The sequence below is a fragment of the Poecilia reticulata genome, linkage group LG21, assembly GCF_000633615.1.
Source record: "Poecilia reticulata strain Guanapo linkage group LG21, Guppy_female_1.0+MT, whole genome shotgun sequence".
Taxonomy (NCBI): domain Eukaryota; kingdom Metazoa; phylum Chordata; class Actinopteri; order Cyprinodontiformes; family Poeciliidae; genus Poecilia; species Poecilia reticulata.
The window spans coordinates 22,745,642-22,767,648 of record NC_024351.1 but is presented as its reverse complement, the minus strand read 5'-3'; the positions used below and the strand labels follow the sequence as shown (position 1 = coordinate 22,767,648).

Below are 22,007 nucleotides of genomic sequence, written 5' to 3'. Positions count from 1 at the left end.
GGTCATCGTATATAATTTTACACCCGTTACAACCTAAACTAGTGGGAACATATAGATACTGAATAAGAGGGGCCCCAGGACTGAACCATAGGGTACCCTGTATGTGGCTTCTATGCACTTAGATGACAATGAATGATTTACATAAAGATATGATCAGGTTTTAAAACAATAAATAAATAAAGCCTACCGGCAGACGGTAACAGGAGCTGGACATTTTTTTTCTCCATTACATCTACAAATCTGTGCAATGCGTTTTACCTGTGAGTGTCAGCCACCCGCCTTGTTTACATTTCAGTGTTTCCCAGTCTCTTAGTGGTGAGTTGTTAGGCAGGGCAGCAGAGCAGCATGGGTAAAGGAGCACTTTTGGCAGCTTGTATCTGAGAGCAATCTGGACAGATACAAAAGCCCAGTTGGCCGCCTGCCAGGTTTCCATTCATATTCCCCTCGTCTGCATGCACACTCAAACAACGTAGCGTTGCCCACTCATATGCACGCACACTCCATCGGACAACAGAAACTCCTCAGAGCTGTGTGGCCCTACCACTTTAAACAGCACTTCCCTGATTAAGACTCATAATAAAGCATGGCAACAGGAGGCCTGCAAAGGATCACCTTTGCAGGTATAATGCAACAGAGATCAAATATTTATTATGACTTTATCTGTGTACTTGTATTGATTTAACTTTGATGTCACTCTTAGTTTGGAGAAAACATCTTTCAGAGAATGTAGCATGTTTCTCTTTTATGGATTGAGTTCCTTGGAAAGAAAAAATTAAAGCTATCAAAATAGCAATATTCAGGTGAGACGTCTCAGAAAACCAGAACTCTGTATTGGTCAGAGGAAAGCCTGATCGCTGCGTCTCTACAACTGAAGCTTCAGTATTGACCTGTTGTTCTCCTTGCTGAGCTTCAATTATTTGAATGTTGTTTTTTTTCTTCAGGACCCAAGATTTGTTTGTGGATGATGAACAGGAGAGTTTGTCAGCCGAACTCACTCTGCATCCTGACCTCCTGAGCTCTGACTTAGTGCCGTGTACAGCTGCAAACGCCGTAGAGGCGCACAGAGACTCCCAGCCAGGTGAGGCAGGAAACCATCACAGAGCAACGTACAGCTGAATGTACGAAGCTTCCTATTGCAAACATAAATCAAGCTCTTCTCAGATCATTGGTCTACAATAAACACAAGCCTTTAAAGATGTCTTCCTTCGACTCATTTCAGTTCAGTTTTGGTTTACTTCCACTGCTGATTGAAGTTTGGCGGTTTCTGTGTTTTTCTACCTGTTCCTGTGTTCAGACTCTGTGAGGAGCGTTGGAAAAGTCCCAGAGGAAGCTGTTGTTGATGAAGAAGCCATCTTAAGTCTTCTGGAAAACAGCCAGACGTTTCTCCCTCTCTCACAAACGTCCAACCACTCCACTCTGTTAGGTATAGCATCTAACCCATTACTCATCTTTCTGGTAAAGTCTGCTGGCCTTATCATTTGATATTAAACAGCTGTTTATAAATTCCTTCTGTTGTGGAGGATCTCTGCTGGCTTTAGAAGTAGTGCTGTGTTGTGTTGCTAACACAGATTTTTTCAGATTGGTCCATGGTCACAGCTCACATCCTCGTGTTTGTTCTTCTCATGATGATATAGCCTCCCATAGCCTCCGAAAGGCATGTAGTTAACCGATGAGATTTTTTTTCCTGCAATGTTTACCAATTTAGTTCAATGTGTCCTTGTATCACAATTCCAATCTAGAAAATTTCTGAAGAAATTTAAACGGGGCCCGTTGGGTGGAACCCAGCGTTCTGGGGCTAAAAATTAGCATCAATGCTAATGTAAGCTACAATGTACTCGATAGCATGTGGAGAGTCACAAGCATGTTGAGTAACACGGACTTTCCACATATCATCTTCTATGTCCACTGGACTATGGGTTGCGACGTGTCAGCTGTTTGCGATTCCCTGAGGGAAATCCATTCTTTCTGATTGGCTACCTATCACATTCAACAGGTTGCGTTCTCTCTTCCAGTCAGGGAAAACCAGTCATGAACTGGTCAAGACAATCCAACATGTTGAATATACCCAAATTAGGTCAGACTGGCCACGACGTTCTACTTGTAAAATTCAGCTTCTATTTAAAGCAGAACTCACAAATACACACAAGGGGGATACTTCACAGGCATCAGGTAAAATATGTTACACCAGTTAAATTGACAACAAAAATAGTCAACCACTCAGTATGAAATTTTGTTTGACTTTTAGCCACAATGATTTATTACAAAAACCACAAACTAAGAAAATAATAATAGTTATCCTGATAAATAAGTCAGTAACCAAAAATCCCTCAAAATAAGTTTAGGATATATTTAATTCACTTAGTTCATGTCAGTAAAGAAACTCAGATGATTAAATGTTCAAAAACTCTCGATCCTTTTTAATGCAAATATTGTCCACAAAAGAGTTCCATATATTGGGAGAATTTCTCCATTTTAATCCAAAAGGTCCCAATCCAAAACGAAAAATCCGTCAAAACCTCCCCCCGAAAAATGAGAAAAAAAGAGTTGTACCACTAAAAATCCCCAAAAAGAAACAAAGTCCAGATCTCACCGGGAATGCTTTTCTTTTCCCCCCGGTGGCGTCTTCTCGCTTCGTCGGCGTCCTCTAGCCAATTGGCGTCGTCCTGCACCTGGCGGCGTTTCCTGGGTGCAAGCTCCAATCCAGCTCCTAAAGCGCTCGGTCCGCTGCGCTGCGGCGAACTTTGATTGCCGTTTTATGTCTTTTCTTCGCTTTATTAATTGTTCTAAACGTTCAGTCAATTCAAGTCTCTCGCTRCACGGACCTGACGGTGAGCGTCTTCCTCTCTGATTGCGCCGCTGCGCGCCGACGCACATACCCCTTTTTATACATTATCAGCCACACCTAAAAAACCAATATTACCTGAACAAACAAACATAGTGGTTATGTTACATACTGACTGGACCCGATCAGTCGTACCACATCACACACACACAAGGGGAAAATTGGGGCAAAAAATCGTGTAGTGTGGACAAAATTCTATCTCTGCTTGAGTCTAAGGGTGCGTTCACACTGCAGCCTGAAGTGACCCAATGACCCAATTCACTTCAGGCTGCAGTGTGAACTAGGGCTGTTGTAAACGAATATTTTAGTAATCGAGTAATCTATCGATTATTCTTACGATTAATCGAGTAATCGGATAAAAACAATTTGTAAAATAAAATATTGGTAAATCTGGCATAACACTAGTGTTGCTATAGGATATCAGTCCAGTTTTTCATATTTGAGCATCCCCAACAATTACGTTTTTGTAGTTTAGAAAATTAACTTGTAACAATAATAGTTCACTTTAACCTGAAGAAAAGTTAAACAAAGATTTCAAATTATATTCAATTTAATAATAAAGTGGCAGGCTCACAAATACGCTTATAAAAATGTATATGCTTCAGCTTTTAGTTTATGTAAAAAGTGAGTTTAATAGATGAACTCTCACCTTGACCCATACCTGTCGAGCTTTGGGCTTGAGAATACGTGAAATGACACCTGGAGTGAGGGGCTTAGAGTGGTGGTGGTGGGGGGAAAGGCGAGCGARCGAACGAACGTATGACGGGGGTGGAGGGGAGAAAATAGACCAGGGGGTAGACAAACGTAAGTCCAAGTGGGAAAGAGAACGAGCAAACTTAATGGGGGCGGTGGGGGGAGACACACGACCGATCGACCAGGAGACGAACATGAGAACAGGGGGGAGAAACTGAATATTTACGGCACCTTCGTTCGTCACACTCAGAAACTCATCTACAAGCCACGTACCGCGGGTGCGCTCCGTCACCCGTTTATTCAGACCGGGATGACATGAAATTTATTGTGCGGTTCGTCCGTAAAGCTACACTTACACTGAAAGCATCAACAACTCAGCCGGCCGCCGTGCTCAGTCTATCCGCTTACCTACTCCTGCAGCGCTCTTCCCGCCGTTCGGTCTGAACCAGCAGGTCCTGGAAGAGAAAGGCTGCCGTACTCCAGGCATAGCGCCAATCCCAAAAACGATGAAAACCCGGGCATTATCATCAATCAATAAAATCCCCACAGGCTGAACTTGAAAATTGGACGTTATGCCGCTAAAACTTAGCTTTTGGTAAACAACTCAGAGGCGGAAGTGAGAGCTCCGCGCACCGCAAATAATGTTACGGCTGCAACACGGTATGCTAGCATAAATTAACGAAGCTTCGAGGCAGGTAAATTTTCCTTGAATAATTTTAATAATCGAGGTACTCGAATTATTCGAGGAATCGTTTCAGCCCTAGTGTGAACGCACCCTAGTTAGAATTTGTTTTGATTTGAATTTGGCTCGTTTTTCGCTAATTACGAAAAAYGTGATTTTGTTGGCATTTTTGTTACTCAAAATGACAGAAGTAATAGCCCGCATGCCAAGAGCCGCATGTTTTGATATATATATATATATATATAAAGTGAAAGGAAGCGGCAGTTATTTTGAGGTGTAGAATAATAGGTGCCCTCCACACATTGCATGGAGGCATTTCAATGCTGTCCTATGCATTTCTGTGGCAGACCCCAATAAAGTGTTGTTCAGTACATTTATGTGTGAAGTGTCCGTTTTCTCGTCTCTGTAGAAAGCAGCCAGGATCATGCCCTCATTGATTTGCTGGCTGGCCTGGAAGACGATGGTTTCCACAGGACTCCACTAATACACAACTCTCAGCCTCAGTCGCTTCCCGGTGCATCGACATACAACTGCAACAGTGATGAAGAAGAAGCCGGACCCGAGCTGGATAAAGAAGAGGCTGAGCTTAGTATGATAATGTCACAGCGGTGGGACAGCGAACATCCTGGGAGAACAAACCCACCGAGGCGAGTTTTTAACTAGAACTCAGAGAGAAAAATAATAATCCAAGTCCTACCCGGACACTTTTATTGGTTTCATTGCAGTTAGAGGCAGGGCTAAGCTGTCTSCTGTTGTTGCTGTTTACACAGACCTGGGGTMAGGGAGGCAGAGGACGGCTTCAGTGATGAGCAGCAAGAGTCCTCTGACGAAGACATGGAGTGGAGTGGGACTCACTCTCTGTTTGCTAATCTGTCCATCCCACAGCTGGACGGGGCAGCAGACGAAAGCAGTGGTGAGGCATTTTCTGCTCAGTGCTGGCATACGCTAGTGTCGCCAAAAGTATTTGTTTATCCTTCCAAATCATTGGACACARCTGTTCCAATCACTTCCACGTCCACAGGTGTCTAAAATCCAGCACCTAGGGATACAGACTGCTTCAGCAGACATTTGGGAAAGGATTGCTTGCTCTCAGATCAGTGAAGTCAGACAGGAAACTGTGACATTATATTCTGTTGAGGAATTTCTTGATGAAAATGTCCTTGTGAACTGTATTCTGGTGTTATAAAATGGAAGCAAAAGGGAATAAAAGCAACTTGGCCACAAGGTGGTGGGGCTGTGTAAAATCTAAGGGTGCACCTATAAATCGACTTAAATTTGGGATATCTGCGATACTTGAACGTGAAGCCAATCTTATCCATCAAACTTAGTGCATAGAGAAAATGTGTAGCTGTATTCCTGCACGCATATGCTCTAATATCAGAACATTAGATTATTAATGTGTTTTTTAAACAACCAGGGCTTGTGAATGCTTCACAATCCTCATCTGCACCAGCAGCTGGAAAATAGGAGTTAAACATAGATTAATTAATCATTTATTGACAACTTCAAGGTATTTTAAAAAGACTGAGAGTGGTAAAGAAGTCATAAATGAGATTCATGGATTCAGTGGAATGTGATCAGCTGTGAGTAAAGCATTAACTTAAACTCTCAGCTGAGTTTAAAGTCAACTACAGGATGATGAGACATACTGAGTTATTCTGATTCTAATTCAACATTTTGTAATTTACTTATTTATGTTCATTTTAAGCAGTCGAAAAGTTTAACACTTCTTAAGCAGGACACAACATTTTCAGGAGCTGCTGCTCCCCATCTGCCTACCTCTATATGCTGATAAAAGCAGTTAYTTTCTCTTGTGTCAAGTGTAAAGTCTGGAATGGGAATTTATGGTGCAAGTTTCTTTTCTTAGTAGTGTGACTCTGTTCCTTTGGGTCAATGAGAGGAACTTCTAATTCTTCAACATACAGAAACATTCTGGTCTGTTTTGTCTTTTGGGATGTTTTCTTCTTGTTCCAACATAGCAAAAAGAGATTGAGTCCATACAACAGGGTTAAGGTCAGCGCTAACAACCTCCTCCTGAYGCTGGTTGATTGTTTCTGATTGAGCAGCGTATTTCTGCAGATGGCAGTAGGACAACATGGAGGAACTTTAGTTTCCCCAAAGATGATGTTCATGTTATAGTGCAATGATTTAAAAAAATGTCTAAAACAAATATTTTTTAAAAMGTTACGTCCTTGCAGCGTTGGCACATTTCTAAATCTGTTGTAGCCTCAAAGGATGGAGCACCATTTTATTGGACTCTATAGATTCAGAATGAGATGTCACTGAAGTCCCTATGAGTGAGGGTAGGTGAGCAAATGATTTTGGCAATATAGAGTATATACAAATCCATTTTCTTTCATTTCATTTCATTGTTGTGCTGTTCATGTCCTGCCATTCCTACCMTTTCTTTTTTCTTCTGTATTCCTAGATTCTTCCTTAACAGACAGTGGCTCCATGTCTCAGTCTTCGCTTACAGTCACAGAGAAGCTGTTGGGAAAAACAAATCCCTGCACTGGAGAGACCGTCCACCTGGAGCCGCCGTCGTCAGCTAAGATCCTGCTTTGCAAACATCCTGAGCACAGGCCAGTCCGTGGACTGGACACGGAGGAACAACTCAAAAACTCCTTTCAGTTAAAAAGCAGCTCAGACGGCTCCAGTGAATGTTCAGCAGGGTTCAGGGTTAATAAAGAAATCCCATACATCCTGCCAGTGAAGCACCCAATTCCTCGCAAAATAGCCAATCACTCTGAGGTGTCTACTATCTGCATGAACAAGGAGGACATTCGACCGTTGTACACGTATAACAAGAAAAGYTCCAAACCTGTGGAGAWGGCTGATCTGGAAGCCTTCCCTTTTAGCAGTGGAAAGGTGTCAAAAAATAGRAAAAGGTACAGCAGCCTTGAGACTGTGGAAACTAACCGTTTATCAATCTTTCAGAACCACAGCACCATCTCCCTTTGTTACTCAGACCTCAGAGCCTGCTCCGCTAAGACAGAGCTGGAGCTGAGCACTAAGGAGAGAAAAAGCCCAATTCTGAGGAGCCTCACCTCAACGCCATCCCTCATGAAGGAGGGCGAGTTCATCAACCACAGAGAGGAAGAACTGGCCCCGGAGAGTGAGGAAGGAGATGTTGGGGAGCTCAAAATCAGATATGAAGACTACCAGGAAAATAAAACTGAGAGGACTATTGTGGCCCAGCAGGAGGCACATTACAAGTTCTTCCCCAGTGTTATTCTCTCCAACTGTCTCAATAGAAAGAAGACTGGAAATAAAAAGCCGGCWGACACCTGCAGCAAGCCAGAGCTGTCTCCGACTTGCAAGCTGAAGCTGAAACTTCCTAAAAAACGGTTAGGAATGACGGGGCACAGGAACAAAGCAGAAGCAACTCAAAACCCGATCTCCGACAGTCCAGTTTGCACTGGCCTCTGTTCAGAAACATCTGCTTGCAACCAGACTTCAGACACAGAAGGGCCAGTTTCAGAGGATCAACCAAAACCACAGGCGGAGGTAAATGAAGACGAGCCAAATGAAGAAGTTGAGCCAGCTATAAATGAAGAGTTGGACAGTGAGGAAAAGACAGTCGATGAGCAGATAGAACCAGTCTCAGAGGTTGTAGTTTCCAACACCACCATTACTTCCTCTCTTTGTGAAGAAGCCAAAGATGTAACAGAGGATCAGTTGAGCCTTGGTCCAGATGTATCTGCAAAAGTTAGCTGTACTAAACCATCAGCACTGCCGGGGAGTAAATACACACTGAGGGCTAAACGGAAACAGAACTTTGATGGTACTGATGAAGATCAGCCAGGTTCCAGTCGTTTTAAAAACTCCAGCAAGTTTCCYAGGGGCCAGGAGACCAAATACCAGAAAAAACGCAAGAAAGAACCTCCTGTAATTATTAAGTACATCATAATCAACAGGTTCAAAGGTCAGAAAAACATGTTGGTGAAAATGTCCAAAGTGAATGCAGATGAACAGCTGGTTATGTTGACTGCAGATAAAGTGGAACATTACAATAAACTGGCTCCTCTCAAGAGCTTCTGGCCTAAAGTGCCAGAGTCCACTGCTGTCAGGTTTCCCGTCAAAGAGCCCAAAGCCAAAAAATCGCCCAAGCGAAAAGCTAGGGTCAAGAACACCATCAACATCTCTCCCAAAATGCCTATCGTCAGACGAGGGCAAAGGATGAGAAGGAGCACAGGCTGTCAGAGAGGCCCACTTCTGCCCTCTCTGCCCCCCCCTCGGCCATGTTACTGTGAACTAGCAGATGACTTTGACAAAGAGTACACCGATGTCATGGTAGAACTGGGCTATCTTTCTGATAGATCTCCAAGCCCAACAGAATCAACGCCCCCACGTTGTTGGTCCCCAAGTGACTCTTTTCTAAACAGTTCAGAACAACTGATAAATCCACTCAGTGATCCTTGCCTTAGCTCTGCATCACTAAATCCATTCAAAAAGTCTGTGACTAAAAGAGCCCAAAGGAGAAGTCGAACAGCCAAACCTAAGAAGTCCACGGAGTCTAAGAGAAAAGTAAACATGTCTGCTGCTAAGCCCTCAGAGGTACAAGAGCCCAAACAGGAGAAASCAAGGAGAGGTGTTGCTGCTGCTGCAAGGCAAAGAAAGAAAGCTAGCAATTCAGCTGAAAGTCCCACAATATCTCCACAACCCAGAAGGTCCCGCAAAAAGAAAACCGACAAACCTAAAAGTGATGATTTATGCAAAGAAGACTCCCAGCTGCTTTTCTCTGATGGCGGGTTGGCTCCATCAGAGAGTTCCTCTCAAGACATCACCTCCTTTCAGCAGTCACTAGGCACCGATGGCACCGGTCAGAGCAGGTCCTCGGCTTCAGACACATYGATGCCCACCTCAGCTTGCTTTATTGAACCAAAGGCTGAGGCCTGCGAGACCTCAATCATGCAAGTTAACCAAAACATGCTGACACCTGTTGAGATGAAGCAGCAGGGTTGTCAGACCACTGTGGTAAAGGTAGAATCTTGTCCAGAAGATTGCATTGCCCCTCAGCCTCCAGAGATRAGTAATGATGTCCAGAAAGACAAAGGTTGTCCCCCTTCAGCTCCTAAAAACGGAGAGACACGAGCTCTCACTGAGACCCCGTCTGGCTTGGCTGTCCTTAAGCAGCTCCTCCAGAAGAGGCAGCAGGGACAGGCCCTTCCTCTGCAAGTAGTTGGAACAGACAGACATGCCGCTGCCATAGCTCAGGCCGCAGTGCTGCTAAACCCCTGTGCTAAACACACTAAGCCCATTAGAACCCCTTCCACTGCTCCTCGGAAACCCCGGGTCCCAAAGTCTACCGCTCCTAAGGAGAAGAAGCCCAGAAACAGGAAAAGCAGGACCAGCAGTACTCAACCAGACCAATCAGTGAAGCAGGATGGCAGTATGTCTGATGACTGCCTTCTCTTCTCCTCTGCACCGAGTCTTGCCAGCTGCAACTTCATAGAGGACAGCTTGTCCCCAGAGCTCCCACAGGACTACACCTTCGATATAAACACTATTCACCAAGCAGAGTTCTCCAGTCCCTACAGCGGCAATCAGTTTGTTTTGACAGATAAAAACCTGCCTGTCAAGTTCCTCAGTGACGTCTGCCATGAACCTCCATCTGCTCAGGCGCAGAGCTTGGAAGGTCTTCCTCAGAGTCAGACCRAGAGAGACTCTGATGTGTGCAAAGTCAGGTCTGTCAGCCCTGAACTCTTTGACAGGTCTGGGAATGGAGAGCCCTCAACAAACCTTCAATCTGAGAAGCACAGACCAGAAAGACAAAGAGAGTGGGACCTTTCTTTCTGTAAATCCCATACCCTCAGCCCTTTTCAAGACTTCCACTGTGAGAGAAAGGAGTTCCTCTTCTCAGCCTTCGACCCGATCATACCTTTGTCTCTAAGCTCTGTGTCGTTTGTCGACCAGGAGGGCTCACTGACTAGCGAACTTCACGAGAGCATCGATGGACTTACGTCCACCACACCCAGCAGCTCCCCACACTCAATCAGTTCTCTGTCACATGTGAGAGCAAGCCAGCTTCAGCGGGGCGCCGGAGGTGGAGCRCATGTCCTCAAGCCCCTCATGTCCCCTCCGAGTCGAGACGAGATCCTCAGCACTCTGATGGACCTGGAGATGTCAGAAGCCTCGTTCCAGGAGCCCTTCTGCAGCGATCCATCTGACATCCCAAACAAGCCAATGTAAGATCACACTTTCTCACGTTATGATGTTCTTTTGAMGCTTAGAGTTAGCCGTTTGTTCCTGCAGGTATTTAGATATGCTTATTTAACAATAGAACTGGTTAAAACACTAGAATGCCACAGATCAGCCGACTGGTCAGGAAGAATAGATTTTGTCTAAGACTCTAATCGTCCACTAAGTCTACAGTTCATRGAAACTATGTTTTTTTTGGTAATAAACGACTAGGAAGTCAGATAATCAATCTGTTATTTGAAGTGCTACAGGATTTTTACACAGTCTGATGGATTTAATTATTTTAAAAGTCAAATAAGTGTGGGGAAAAGAAATAAGGTTATGAAAATATATTTTTATCTTCAGGCTCTATGCTGTGAAATGTCTGAAAGTTTTCCTTTTTTTGTTTTTTTCTTCCATGTGTCCTTGTCTTCCTTGTATACCTCCTTCTCTTGAATCTACCGTTCCTTCCTCCCTTTCTCAATTATGTCCTTCCAATTTTCCTTCTTTCTTTCATTTCTTTCTTTTATCTCCTCTTCTCTTCCTTACGTCTCTTGAAAGTTTAGTCTGGAAAATTGARTTTTTAGTGAAATAATGTGATGGAAGCCCAGGCTTAAAATCCTGACTGAATATTTGGTGGTTCTAAGCAGTTACAGAGTTGATTAGATTTATGTTAAATGATTTAATAGTTTTATCAAAATATACTTGTTTTCCCCACCAATAAGAACAGCCAAATTGCTTTATTGAAGCATAAAAGGCATGTAAGCATAAAAAAATTTGAAATTCAAAAGCAGTTCTTTTAGATTGTTTTAGAGATTTGTGCCACACAACTAAAATTATCACCATAAAATAAAATAAAAGCTGAAATGATGTGTAAAAGGAAGTTCATAAGTTTTATTAAATCACTGCACATGAAATAACTGTTTTTTAAACGGATGATTGTCATTACTCTCCTGTTGTATCAAAGCCAACGTAAATGTTAAATTTGACACATTTCTGATTGTTAATTTTTTTTTTTARATTTCAGCAGCAGATGGAATAATTTTTCCTCTGCAGTCTTATTGCAAATCTTTTTGTGACTAAGTATTTGTCTCAAGGTAATTTACTCTGCTTACTTTGGACACTAATACAAATACAATATAATATTTAAGTAAAAGATATATTATGATAAATACAGTCCTGTTGAGGAGAGTATTACTGACCACACAATTGAAGGATCCAGTTCTCCTGTCCTGATCTGTGGTTCTTCCTGTTGTCTGGTGTCATTTAAATGATTTCTCGTCTTTCCTGCTGTCTTCCAGGGAGGTTGGAGGCCGTAAACTCACCGTGGGAACCAGATTAGTGAGGGAGCTCCAAGAGTTTGGAGGAGACCTGTCTTTGGAGGGCCTCCATTTCTGGAAGACCGCCTTCTCCGTCATGACGCACCCTGCCACCACCATCACCTCCTCTCAGGGAGCGGAGGTCGAGCAGACAAAAGAAGAAAAGACGGGGCTTCTCGCATCCTCGGCCAGCGACAAGAAGGTCGTCCTTCTGCCCTGCAGGAACCCACCGAGCCACGAGCGCGTGCAGCTGTGGCTGGAAGCCAGGAAGCAGTACGACAGCCTGCAGAAAGAGAGGAAGGAGCGGGAGGGGGCAGATTTGGAGCAGGAGAACCCTGACAGAACCAAACTGCCAGATGTTTCCAGATGCATTTCAGTTAACGTTGAACACTGTGGGAATACTTCCAGTGTGAGAACTCGCAGGAGAAAGAAGCTCAGCCTGTCCTTAGCCTTGTCTCCTCTGGTGGACCCCGACCCTCGGTCCAGCACCGCAGCACTGAGTCCGGTTTCAGATGAGAGCACTGTGAGCCCCCAGCCTGAGAAACAGGAGGACGCCTCCAACATGACGTCTCCAGAATCCCCAGAGCTGCCTCCCTGGCAGGAGTCTCACCAGCTTAGCCCATCTGCACCTGAGCGACTTGGCAGCAAGAACTCACCAGAACCACCATCACCCAGGCTCCCTGATTCACAGGAGAAATTTGGAACGAACCATTCTCCCTCTCCTTTCCATGGTGCAGACAGGAACGGTGGCAGCAGCAGTCCACACCGCCTACACACCACCCCCTTCTTAAGGAAAAGGCGGAGGAGCACGGAAGATCTGGACCCAGTCTGCAGCACGCCTATAAGTGACAGTAAGTTTCACTAGCAGGGCTCAGTAGAGAGYGTTCATATCATATTGCATATCTGAACAAAGAGACGTTGAATTATTAGTTACTTTGATTAAAAGCAATAGAATTATATAGAACTTATTAACTTGTGGTGGGACTAATTTACTAATTAATTACAAGGTCTAATGAATTAGTTACATTTTAACCAAAAACCATATATTGACCAAATAAGCAACCATTTTCATTCAAGTCTTTTTTTGCTGCTAAATTACTCAATAAGTAGACCTGAGCTCAACATCAAAAATATTTGTTTTTAATTTGTTATTCAGGTGCTTCAACCATCAGATTGCAAAGTGTTGTGACATATTTTGAATGTCACAATAACTAGTGTTATATCTAGTTTAAATGGTTCTAATCTATTATAACTCAAAACTGCGCAATATATCAAATATAAATTAATTGAACTGTCCTAATGTGTGTAGCTGCCTGATGCATTAAAAGGCCATAGCAGCTTCCTTTTAGTGAACGTTTGATCATTTATAGCAAAGCATGCATCTGCAGCTAAAAATATTTCAACATGTGAACAGCTCAGCCCGTTCTGCTGGACGTAACATCAATAAAGTATAGAGCTGATTGCTTTATTTTTTTATTATTAAAAAAATAAAGCAAAATAAAGCTGGATAACAAAAGGAGTTTCATATATTCTTACGGAATTTGAACCAGGTGAAACTAAAAATGTCTTAAGTTTTTCTGGATTGAGCATATTTGCAGACAAATAATGTTTTGCAACTTAAATGAAAAATGTCTATTTTTTGAGCAGTTTATGGTGTAATTACTACTCTGATGGTGTTCTCTGAGCCTGCTTTTGAGTCCATGCACTCCAGTTAACAATTAATTTATTACTAAATTACTTGACAATTATTTCAATAAACCACAACTATTAATTCTATTACCGTATTTTCTTCCGCGACTGGGCCGGGGCGTGGCCGGACGATGGTCACCCTTCTCCGTTCGCACACAGCATGTTGGTGGAGAACGTGGTGCTAAATGACCTGCAGACGACCTGATTATCAGGTCGGTAGGTAGATAGGTCAGTCAAACTTTATTAACAAACCAGCGTTCTGACAACTATCCCAGAATGCACCGCGCATTTCTTCTTCTGCGGGCGAAAAGGAAGTCGGTGGCTGCTTACCGTAGTTGCTAGACCTGTTGTGGCTCAATACCGGTCCATATAAAAGGTGCACCGGATTATAAGGCTCACTGTCGGCTTTTGAGGAAATTGAAGGTTTTTAGGTGCGCCTTCTAGTGCGGAAAATACGGTAATCGTTTTTACCCACGCATGGTTTAATACATACTGATGTATTTTGCTTAATGCCATTTTCAGATTTTAAAAGTGGCTGTTAAAAAAGTTACTATTTAAAGACTTGCTTATTTTGTCTTCTGTTTTTGTTCTTTAAGAAGCATTAAAAACCCTGTTTCCATCACATCTGGGCTTATTAAGCTTGTTTACAATTTGGGAAACGGTGTCCAGCTACTGAACATAAAGGTTGTAAATGTGTAAACATAAATGTGTCTAACCCAGCGGCTCTGCTGTTAACTGAGCTCCTGTCTTGATCTTTCCCTGCTGCAGAGGATCCTGTTTCTCAGAGAAGAAGAAGCCAGACTGATCCTTTGAGGAGAGTATTACTGACCACACAAATGAAGGTTAGAACTTACCCCTGTCTGTGTGATTTCCAGTTTACAGGTCAGTGTTTGACGGCKGTCTTTTATCTTTTACTTTAACGGGGCTGAAGCATCATGTTGTGTGATTGACCTGTTGTCTGGGTCTTTGCAGTGCTTTTTATGCTCTCTCTTTTCTCCACAGAACCAATTTGCTGCTATAAATGTGCCAAAGAAAGAACAGTCTCAGATTGAAGGACCAAGTATCGCCAACTCGTATGGCTTCAAGGTCAGCATGCAGAATCTGCAGGATGCCAAAGCTCTGCATGAGGTGAGCAGCTCCGCAGGACAGGTTGGGACCAGCAGCTGCTGTGCTCCGGTCCGGGTCCACACCTCACTCATGTGGCACATGAAGTAATTAGATAAGTAGATTCAAAAGTTTAATTAGGATCAATCAAAACCAAAGTCTTGTTGATTTTTTTATTTTTTTATTTTTTGTAGCATCCAATTTATTTTAAATGATTTCAGTTCAATCAAATGGTCAGGTTCAGCACCAACTCCATGCAAATCAATATTAGTTTCAGTACAACCCATTCACATTCAGTTAATGATGTAATGTCAATAATTAAACTAAGGTTAAAATCCTAGGTAACAACTAAGGTTGCCTAGTTGATGGCTTTAGTTAGTCCTGGAGACGATCCATTCCACATTTCCAGCAGAACTTTGGAATGGAAAAAATACATTCCAAACACACAAGAAACTGGAAAATCATTTTTATGGAGCAAAAAAAAAAAAAAAAAAACTGCAGTAGAGATAGATAATGGCACCAACTTCTCCCTCAAGAAAGACTCCAGTGACTCACAGCAGCACTGAATTAGGAGAAACTTCCATGGGAAGTTAACAAAGGTAATGACATCACTGACTGGACTAAAAAGTTGACATGTTGCTTTTTACGTTTTCGTCCAGCAGGAAGACGTAAAATGCTGCAAGTCGATGACTCGATGCAATCTGCTGGGTTTCCATAGAAACCTTTAATCTACTGTGAATCATTAGTTGAGCATACTGCACTGTTTGATAACTAACATCAATTGGAAAAAAATTGTATTGAAATTATATTTTTGGTAAAATTTCTTGAGATGACATTTGTTGTGAACTATTGATATAGAAATGAATGAACTGAATTTTGTCTCCAGATTTCTGTTTTTGCAAGCTCCATATTTAGCTTACAGTGCAGTTTGTTTTGACTCTTCAGGTCCAACACCTTACGTTAATGGGAATGGAGCTCCATGCTAGAAGCCGCCGGGACCTGGAACCTGACCCGGAGTTTGACCCAATATGTGCCTTATTCTACTGCTTCAGCTCCGACGCACCGCTGCAGGGCGGAGACAGAACTCAGCTGACGGGTGCCATCATGGTGGACAAAGACCATGACAGCTGTGGTCAAGGTGAAGTCCTTCTACATGTTGGTATAGATATAATTACTGAGAATGCACAACCACTAATTAAAATGTACAAGCAGTGGACAACAGTGCGTTCCATTTTTCATTGAAAAACGGAAACTACAAAACTAAAACCCCACCAATCACACCCACTCTCTCTATTCAACAGTACATACAGTAAAAATTATCCATCCATCCATTTTCTTTCACCCTTGCCCCTCAGTGGGGTCGGGAGGGTTCAGTAAAAATTATATTTAACAATTATATTGCACAAAGTATTTAGAAGTCCATTAATAAGGAAAAAATTTAGAATAATAATAACAACAATAATTAAAATAATTACAGTTGAGCAGTGTGAACTAATTACCAAATCCAATGGAAAACTTTTGTTCTCTTATACTTTATTTTGTGACCTTCTTAAAACAATGGCCTGTTAGTTTTTTGGGTCATATTGAAATACCACAAACAATTCATGCATTGAACACAGTAGTAATGGAACTTAATTGAACAATTTGGCAAGTCTAAACAGCTGGGTTTAAGTTTAGAAACTGTGTTTCTACTGACGTTTGTTCCAGGTTTGTGGTACATAGAAGCTGAATGGTGCTTCTAAAACATACAGAATACAGTCAACACTATCCAAATCATTTTCACTTGTATTAAAAGTAACATCTTATTCATTCTATGGTGGAGTGGCAATGAAATATACATTGTCTGAATTCTTAGGATGTCTTTTGTTACTGCCCCCTACTGGTGGTTTTGTTCCTTCAGTCTGTTGATGTGCTGTTTGCTTTGGACCTGGACCACTCTGTTTTGGTCCAGGTCCACTGAGGATTACTGTGTGATCCTCAGTGTTTCAGTCATGTCTGTGAGTCTGGGCTGATGCAGCTGTTGGGATCCGTCTGCAGGTCCCAGATTGACGGCGCCGCTGCTGGTCAGGTCAGGAGTCTCTGGGCTACAAGTTACCTACGCCAGGGAGGAGAAGATGCTGTTTCAGGAGCTCATTGCCATCATGAGAAGGTGTGTGTTCTCTCACTGACTGGGAACGGTTTGTGCTACAGTCCTATCGGAGTGAACCATTCAGGTGGAGGAGGGTTGTTGATCCTGCTTTCAGTCTGCATGCTGTTCCTCCAGGTTTGACCCAGACATCCTGCTGGGATACGAGGTGCAGATGCATTCATGGGGCTACCTTCTACAGCGCGCCGCTGCACTAGGAGTGGACCTCTGCCAGCAGCTGTCACGGATCCCAGGTACCTCCAGGACTCACCTTGGTGGTTCAGGGTCTGGTTTGTTGAAACTGTTACTTTGTTGAGACAGTATGAGACTGTTAAATCTGTTAAATTCAAATTAAAAAATACTTTGTCAATCCCAAAGGGAAATTAAATAAATTAAAAATCAAGCTCTTCTCTCAGTKCTCCGACTGCTAACTAGAAACAACCAATTAGAGCGAGGACGCGGGTCTTAGAGCTGTCAATCACCCTCGCATGTGCCTGCTATGCTACACTCCTCTGCTATGCTACAGCTTCTTCCTGATGACATGCTGTTCTGAATGCTAGGCTAGTTAGCATGGCCACCAATAATGCCACATAAACAGTTTTTTTCCCCATAGCAATAAGTTGTCATCCACCTTTAGCACATTGAACAGCACATGCAAGGTTAATTGACAGCACTAAGCCCCTCCTCCTGGCTCTGATTGGTTGTTTTTGGAGCGGTGCATTTCTTCAGATGACCATAGCAGCTAAGGGAGGAGGATGAGGAGGAGATTGATTTTTTTCACAGATTATCTTTCTCATATTATACTGGCACGACATGGTGACGGTTTTAACAAATATGTCAAACATTTTTTTTATAAAAGTTACATACTGCAGCTTTAAATCATAGCATCAATCATTGATGCTGTGATTGTCTCCTCCGATAATAAACACAATGCATTCAGGGGCCTCTTAGTTCCAGAACATAATTTACTAGAACCTTTCCACAGTGGAACCATTTTCATTTCTGGGTGCTGCTGGGTTTGTAAGTTGCGACACTGAGCGTGGTCATTTCTGCTGCAGCAGGTGTTTCTGCTTTGGAAAAGAATTACAGCCACTAAACCTGTTACATTGTTAAATATAAAGGAATACTGCAGTGATATGGAAGAGTCCCCCCTTCTGGATAGAAATTGATCTCAGAATTTTACAGAGCAGTCACAGTTTATTAGAGCTTATAAACTGTGTGATTGTAATTGAGTTAAAAAATTGTGACAACTTATTAAGACATCATGTGTTTGGGAAAGAGGGAGAAAATAAAAAAGCCTTGATCTGCAAAATGAAAATCTTTTTTTTTTTCTGAGCAGTAATGACACTATGCGTGAATATTCTGTCACAGTAATTACAAGTTGTAACATGTAAGAAACTCTAAATACATTTAAAGGTGTAACTGTGACACATTTTAAATATATTGAACTGGTTTCATGTTCCATGTTTGGGCTACTTTGTTTAGAGGAGAGGTTTCTGACCTGTTATAATGTGATTATTTCACCATGGTTACACTGCAGAACAAAATTAAATTCACTTTAAGTCAGGACTTTTTTAACATTTATAGAATCTTTTTTTCATCACAAAGACCATTAACCAGACACACTTTAAAACTAAAAGTCATTCACCATGTAACAATCCTGGAAGCTGTTCTCATTTATGTCTTGGAGAGTAAGCTCTGTTAAACTTTCCAATCTAGCCTGTAATAATTGCTAGAACTGGCATTTAGTCTTGCTTACAGTGAAAGCACAAGTCCATCCTTAATTAAAATGATCTCTAATTCCCACTAAAGTTTCATGATGTTAAACACTGCAAACCATATGAGTTGGTGTTTGCAAACAAAGACAGTAATTGCTACTGTTGTATCAGTTAAAGTTGACTGAAAATATGAAACATGGTGGTGTAGATTCAGCAGCTGCTTCCTCCTAACAGAGAAGTTTTAACACATTTTTGATAACTTTTCTGCACTGGGGATCTAGCAGGTTTCAACAACAGGTAGATTTTTGGTTTTTGGTTCCAAAAACCAACATGGATTTCTGGAAAAGATTAACATGCAAGTGTTAATTTGCAGTCGCGGTTTATTTTTATGATTTTGCTCTGCGGAGAATGAGTTTTATGACCGCCTCTCTTTCTAAAAAAATCCTAACATTGATGTTAGGAGGTGTGTGTGCGTGCGTGCGTGCGTGCGTGCGTGCGTGCGTGCGTGCGTGTGAAAGAGAGAGGTTTCTGTTTTGAACATGCTGTGAGTGTTAATGCAGGCTTCCCTAGGACTGAGCGTAGCACATGTGGACAGACGAGCGTCTCCATGGCAGTGGGTTTGTGTGTGTGCTCCAACTGAATGAAGCGCCTTAGGCAACTGCCAGCCTCTCCAATTAGCTTTCTGTCTGGCTTTGCGTGTCTTCAGGTGACTCCAAAGAGAACCGCTTTGCCGCAGAGAGGGACGAGTACGGCGCCGACACCATGACTGAGATCAACATCATCGGCCGCGTCACCCTCAACCTGTGGAGGGTGATGAAGAGCGAGGCAGGTTCCTCTCCCAGCTTTCTCTCTTCAGGCTGTGGTGACCTTCAGTCTGCTGTTTCTATTTAAAAAAATCATTTATTGCCACAAAAAATGTTTTGACAAACTTTTGCTCTCTGCATCAGTATCTGGCATTATCTTAAAAAGATGGTCTCAATGTCACGTTAACTCTAACCTCAACTCCCTGGATACTACTGGGGTTTGTTATAGGCCTACACAAATTAGTGCACAATTGCAAAATAGAAAAAAAAATATTTATCWTTTTTTTTCTTTTCTGTCAAATAAAGGATGTTTTTAGCCACATTTCTCCAATAGATTTATCTTTGCAGAAAAGCTCAGTCAGATTGAAGAGAATCTCTATAAGCAAAAAAAATTCAATCCTTGCTGCTATTTCTCAATTGAAATTATGCCTTGACTTTGACTGGGACATTCTAAGACACAAATGTTCTTAGCTGTATGTTTGGAGTCTTTTTCAGATAATTCTGTTCTACCCAGAACTCCTCAAGTGGCCCAGTTTTAACTTCACCTGGTTCAAATTCTGTAAAACAAAATCTCCTATTGGACACCTGTTGCTCTCCAATTCTTAACTGGTTTTAATCTATACTGTACTGCAATACTGTACAGCTCACTGTACTGCTGATGTTTTTAACTCCTTTGTTGCTTTCAGTAAAAGAATGTTGTTATTGCATTTTAGGGAATAACATGTTTGTTGTGAATTATTTGTTGTTTTGGATTTTCCAAGTGTATTTTTAATATTGTATAAAAAAGTAGTTAATTGAAAAATCTCCAGGATGTACCATTGTTTTCCGATTAATAATCAGAATAATTGATGAATGATGACCTAATGCCTTGCTCCTGCCCAGGTCTTATTATGATCTTCTCGGCTCTGCAGGTGACGCTGAACAACTACAGCTTTGAGAACGTGGCTTTCCATGTGCTCCATCAGCGCTTCCCCCTCTACAGCCCCCGCACACTGTCCGACTGGTTTGACCACATCACACACTTGCACAGGTCAAGCACAGTCACACACTCCATGTTCTGTTATCCAACGCTGGGTGGACAGAAGCAGTGAAGGTTTGACCCGACCTGTTCTGTAGTAAAGCACGCTGTGTCTTTGATCTGCATGTTGCTGCAGGTGGAAGATGGTGGATCATTATGTGAGTCGTTTACACGGCACCATGCAGCTGCTGCAGCAGCAGGACATCATTGGCAGAACCAGCGAGCTGGCCCGGCTCTTTGGAATCCAGTTCCTCCATGTTTTGACTCGAGGATCCCAGGTACACGCACGCACATATACATACTGTTAATAGTGTCCTGAAACACACTGCATCTCTGTGCTGCAGCGTTTCTCGCTGAGGTAACTGTTGGGGATTTTTCACTTTCCAACCAATAGCAGGTATTTACAAGGCTGTTAAACACTTAACATAGCTTTTTAATGCTGTTTTGTAAATGCAGCTGCACTCAGAAAGCAGTATGTTTACATTCTGTAAGCTATTCAGCTGTATTTATTCCATTTTACACTAAAGGAAGAAATTTGGTGAGGTTTTTTTTTTTGTAGAAATGCAGCGATCAGAGCTGAATGGCAGTTTACTTTGATCTGAAAGTCTGATTGTCTTGAAGCACTTTTCTGTTTTTGCAGTAATGAGTGTTCATTAATTATTAATATGATTATTAAAACAGGGTTGTAGTATATATGAAACAAAAACTTGGAATTGACATTTTAAATCGTTTATCTCGACACCCACTGTGTAAAATACACAGCTTTAGTTTTTGCTTCCTCTGACTTCCTTTGTCAGCACCGTACAGATTCTGAAATTGGATCCACATTCAGTTGCTACTGAAGTTCAGTAGCAACTTCTACATTGAAGAGTGTTTGTGTGATCCCTTGATAACTTGCAACTATTGCCAAAAAATCCTGTTTTCTTCACCTCCTGAACAACCAATCACCAGTCAGGCCATAAAATAGGCTCATGACAGTTACCAGTCAGTTATAAACAGGGTAATGTTAGTGTCCACTTTAAGTGGATAGAGCATAAAGTTTAAACCGGTCATTCAGATTTTTTTTAAATGCAAATGTTAAAATATTGTAGTTTTTCTTGTTTCTTCATATATTGATGTCAAATCTGGTGCGCAAATCAAACTGATCAGTTTAGTAAGTTTTTGTCCTACAATTCTCAGGATCTTCACTCAATGCTATTACTATATATTTACTTAGTGAAAATGATCCAATCTTGTCTTGACTTGCTCTAACTGTTAACTTACGAAGCTCATAAACATTTTGCCTGCAGTCATCAGTCTCCTCCTTCCCTCAGTACCGTGTTGAGTCCATGATGCTACGTGTGGCCAAGCCCCTGAACTACATCCCGGTGACACCCAGCGTGCAGCAGCGAGCCCAGCAGAGGGCGCCGCAGTGCATTCCCTTGGTGATGGAGCCCGAGTCCCGATTCTACAGCAACTCTGTGGTGGTGCTGGATTTCCAGTCGCTGTACCCCTCCATCGTCATCGCATACAACTACTGCTTCTCCACATGCCTCGGCCATGTGGACGGCCTGGGAACGTAAGGACACGGCACGACACACACACACACACACGCACACACACCCCCACACACCTGCACCAACCGAGAACCCGCCTTGTTTCGTTCCCTCATTAGTTTGAATTGAACAGACATACTAAAAGCTTAGAGCAGCTTACACACACACACACACACACACACACACACACACACACACACACACTTACTATTTATTTGAGCTTTTCTGCTGGGTTAATGTTGTTGCATGGCAACAGCAGAGTGGTGAACACTTCTTTTCAACATGAATATGTTTGCAAC

General features: G+C 42.3%; 1 protein-coding gene across 1 annotated transcript in view; it reads left to right on the top strand.

The window, feature by feature from the left end:
• The window catches only part of rev3l (REV3 like, DNA directed polymerase zeta catalytic subunit), a 61,554-nt gene that overhangs the window by 29,394 nt on the left and 10,153 nt on the right, over nucleotides 1-22,007 (top strand). Inside the window, exons 9-23 of the mRNA XM_008398541.2 lie at nucleotides 942-1,078; nucleotides 1,295-1,423; nucleotides 4,627-4,864; nucleotides 4,988-5,130; nucleotides 6,646-10,405; nucleotides 11,699-12,567; nucleotides 14,174-14,247; nucleotides 14,408-14,533; nucleotides 15,455-15,647; nucleotides 16,547-16,658; nucleotides 16,773-16,888; nucleotides 19,059-19,177; nucleotides 20,067-20,185; nucleotides 20,310-20,451; nucleotides 21,487-21,731. Coding sequence (XP_008396763.1) covers nucleotides 942-1,078; nucleotides 1,295-1,423; nucleotides 4,627-4,864; nucleotides 4,988-5,130; nucleotides 6,646-10,405; nucleotides 11,699-12,567; nucleotides 14,174-14,247; nucleotides 14,408-14,533; nucleotides 15,455-15,647; nucleotides 16,547-16,658; nucleotides 16,773-16,888; nucleotides 19,059-19,177; nucleotides 20,067-20,185; nucleotides 20,310-20,451; nucleotides 21,487-21,731 — 6,522 coding nt within the window. The remainder of the gene's footprint in view (nucleotides 1-941; nucleotides 1,079-1,294; nucleotides 1,424-4,626; nucleotides 4,865-4,987; nucleotides 5,131-6,645; nucleotides 10,406-11,698; nucleotides 12,568-14,173; nucleotides 14,248-14,407; nucleotides 14,534-15,454; nucleotides 15,648-16,546; nucleotides 16,659-16,772; nucleotides 16,889-19,058; nucleotides 19,178-20,066; nucleotides 20,186-20,309; nucleotides 20,452-21,486; nucleotides 21,732-22,007) is intronic.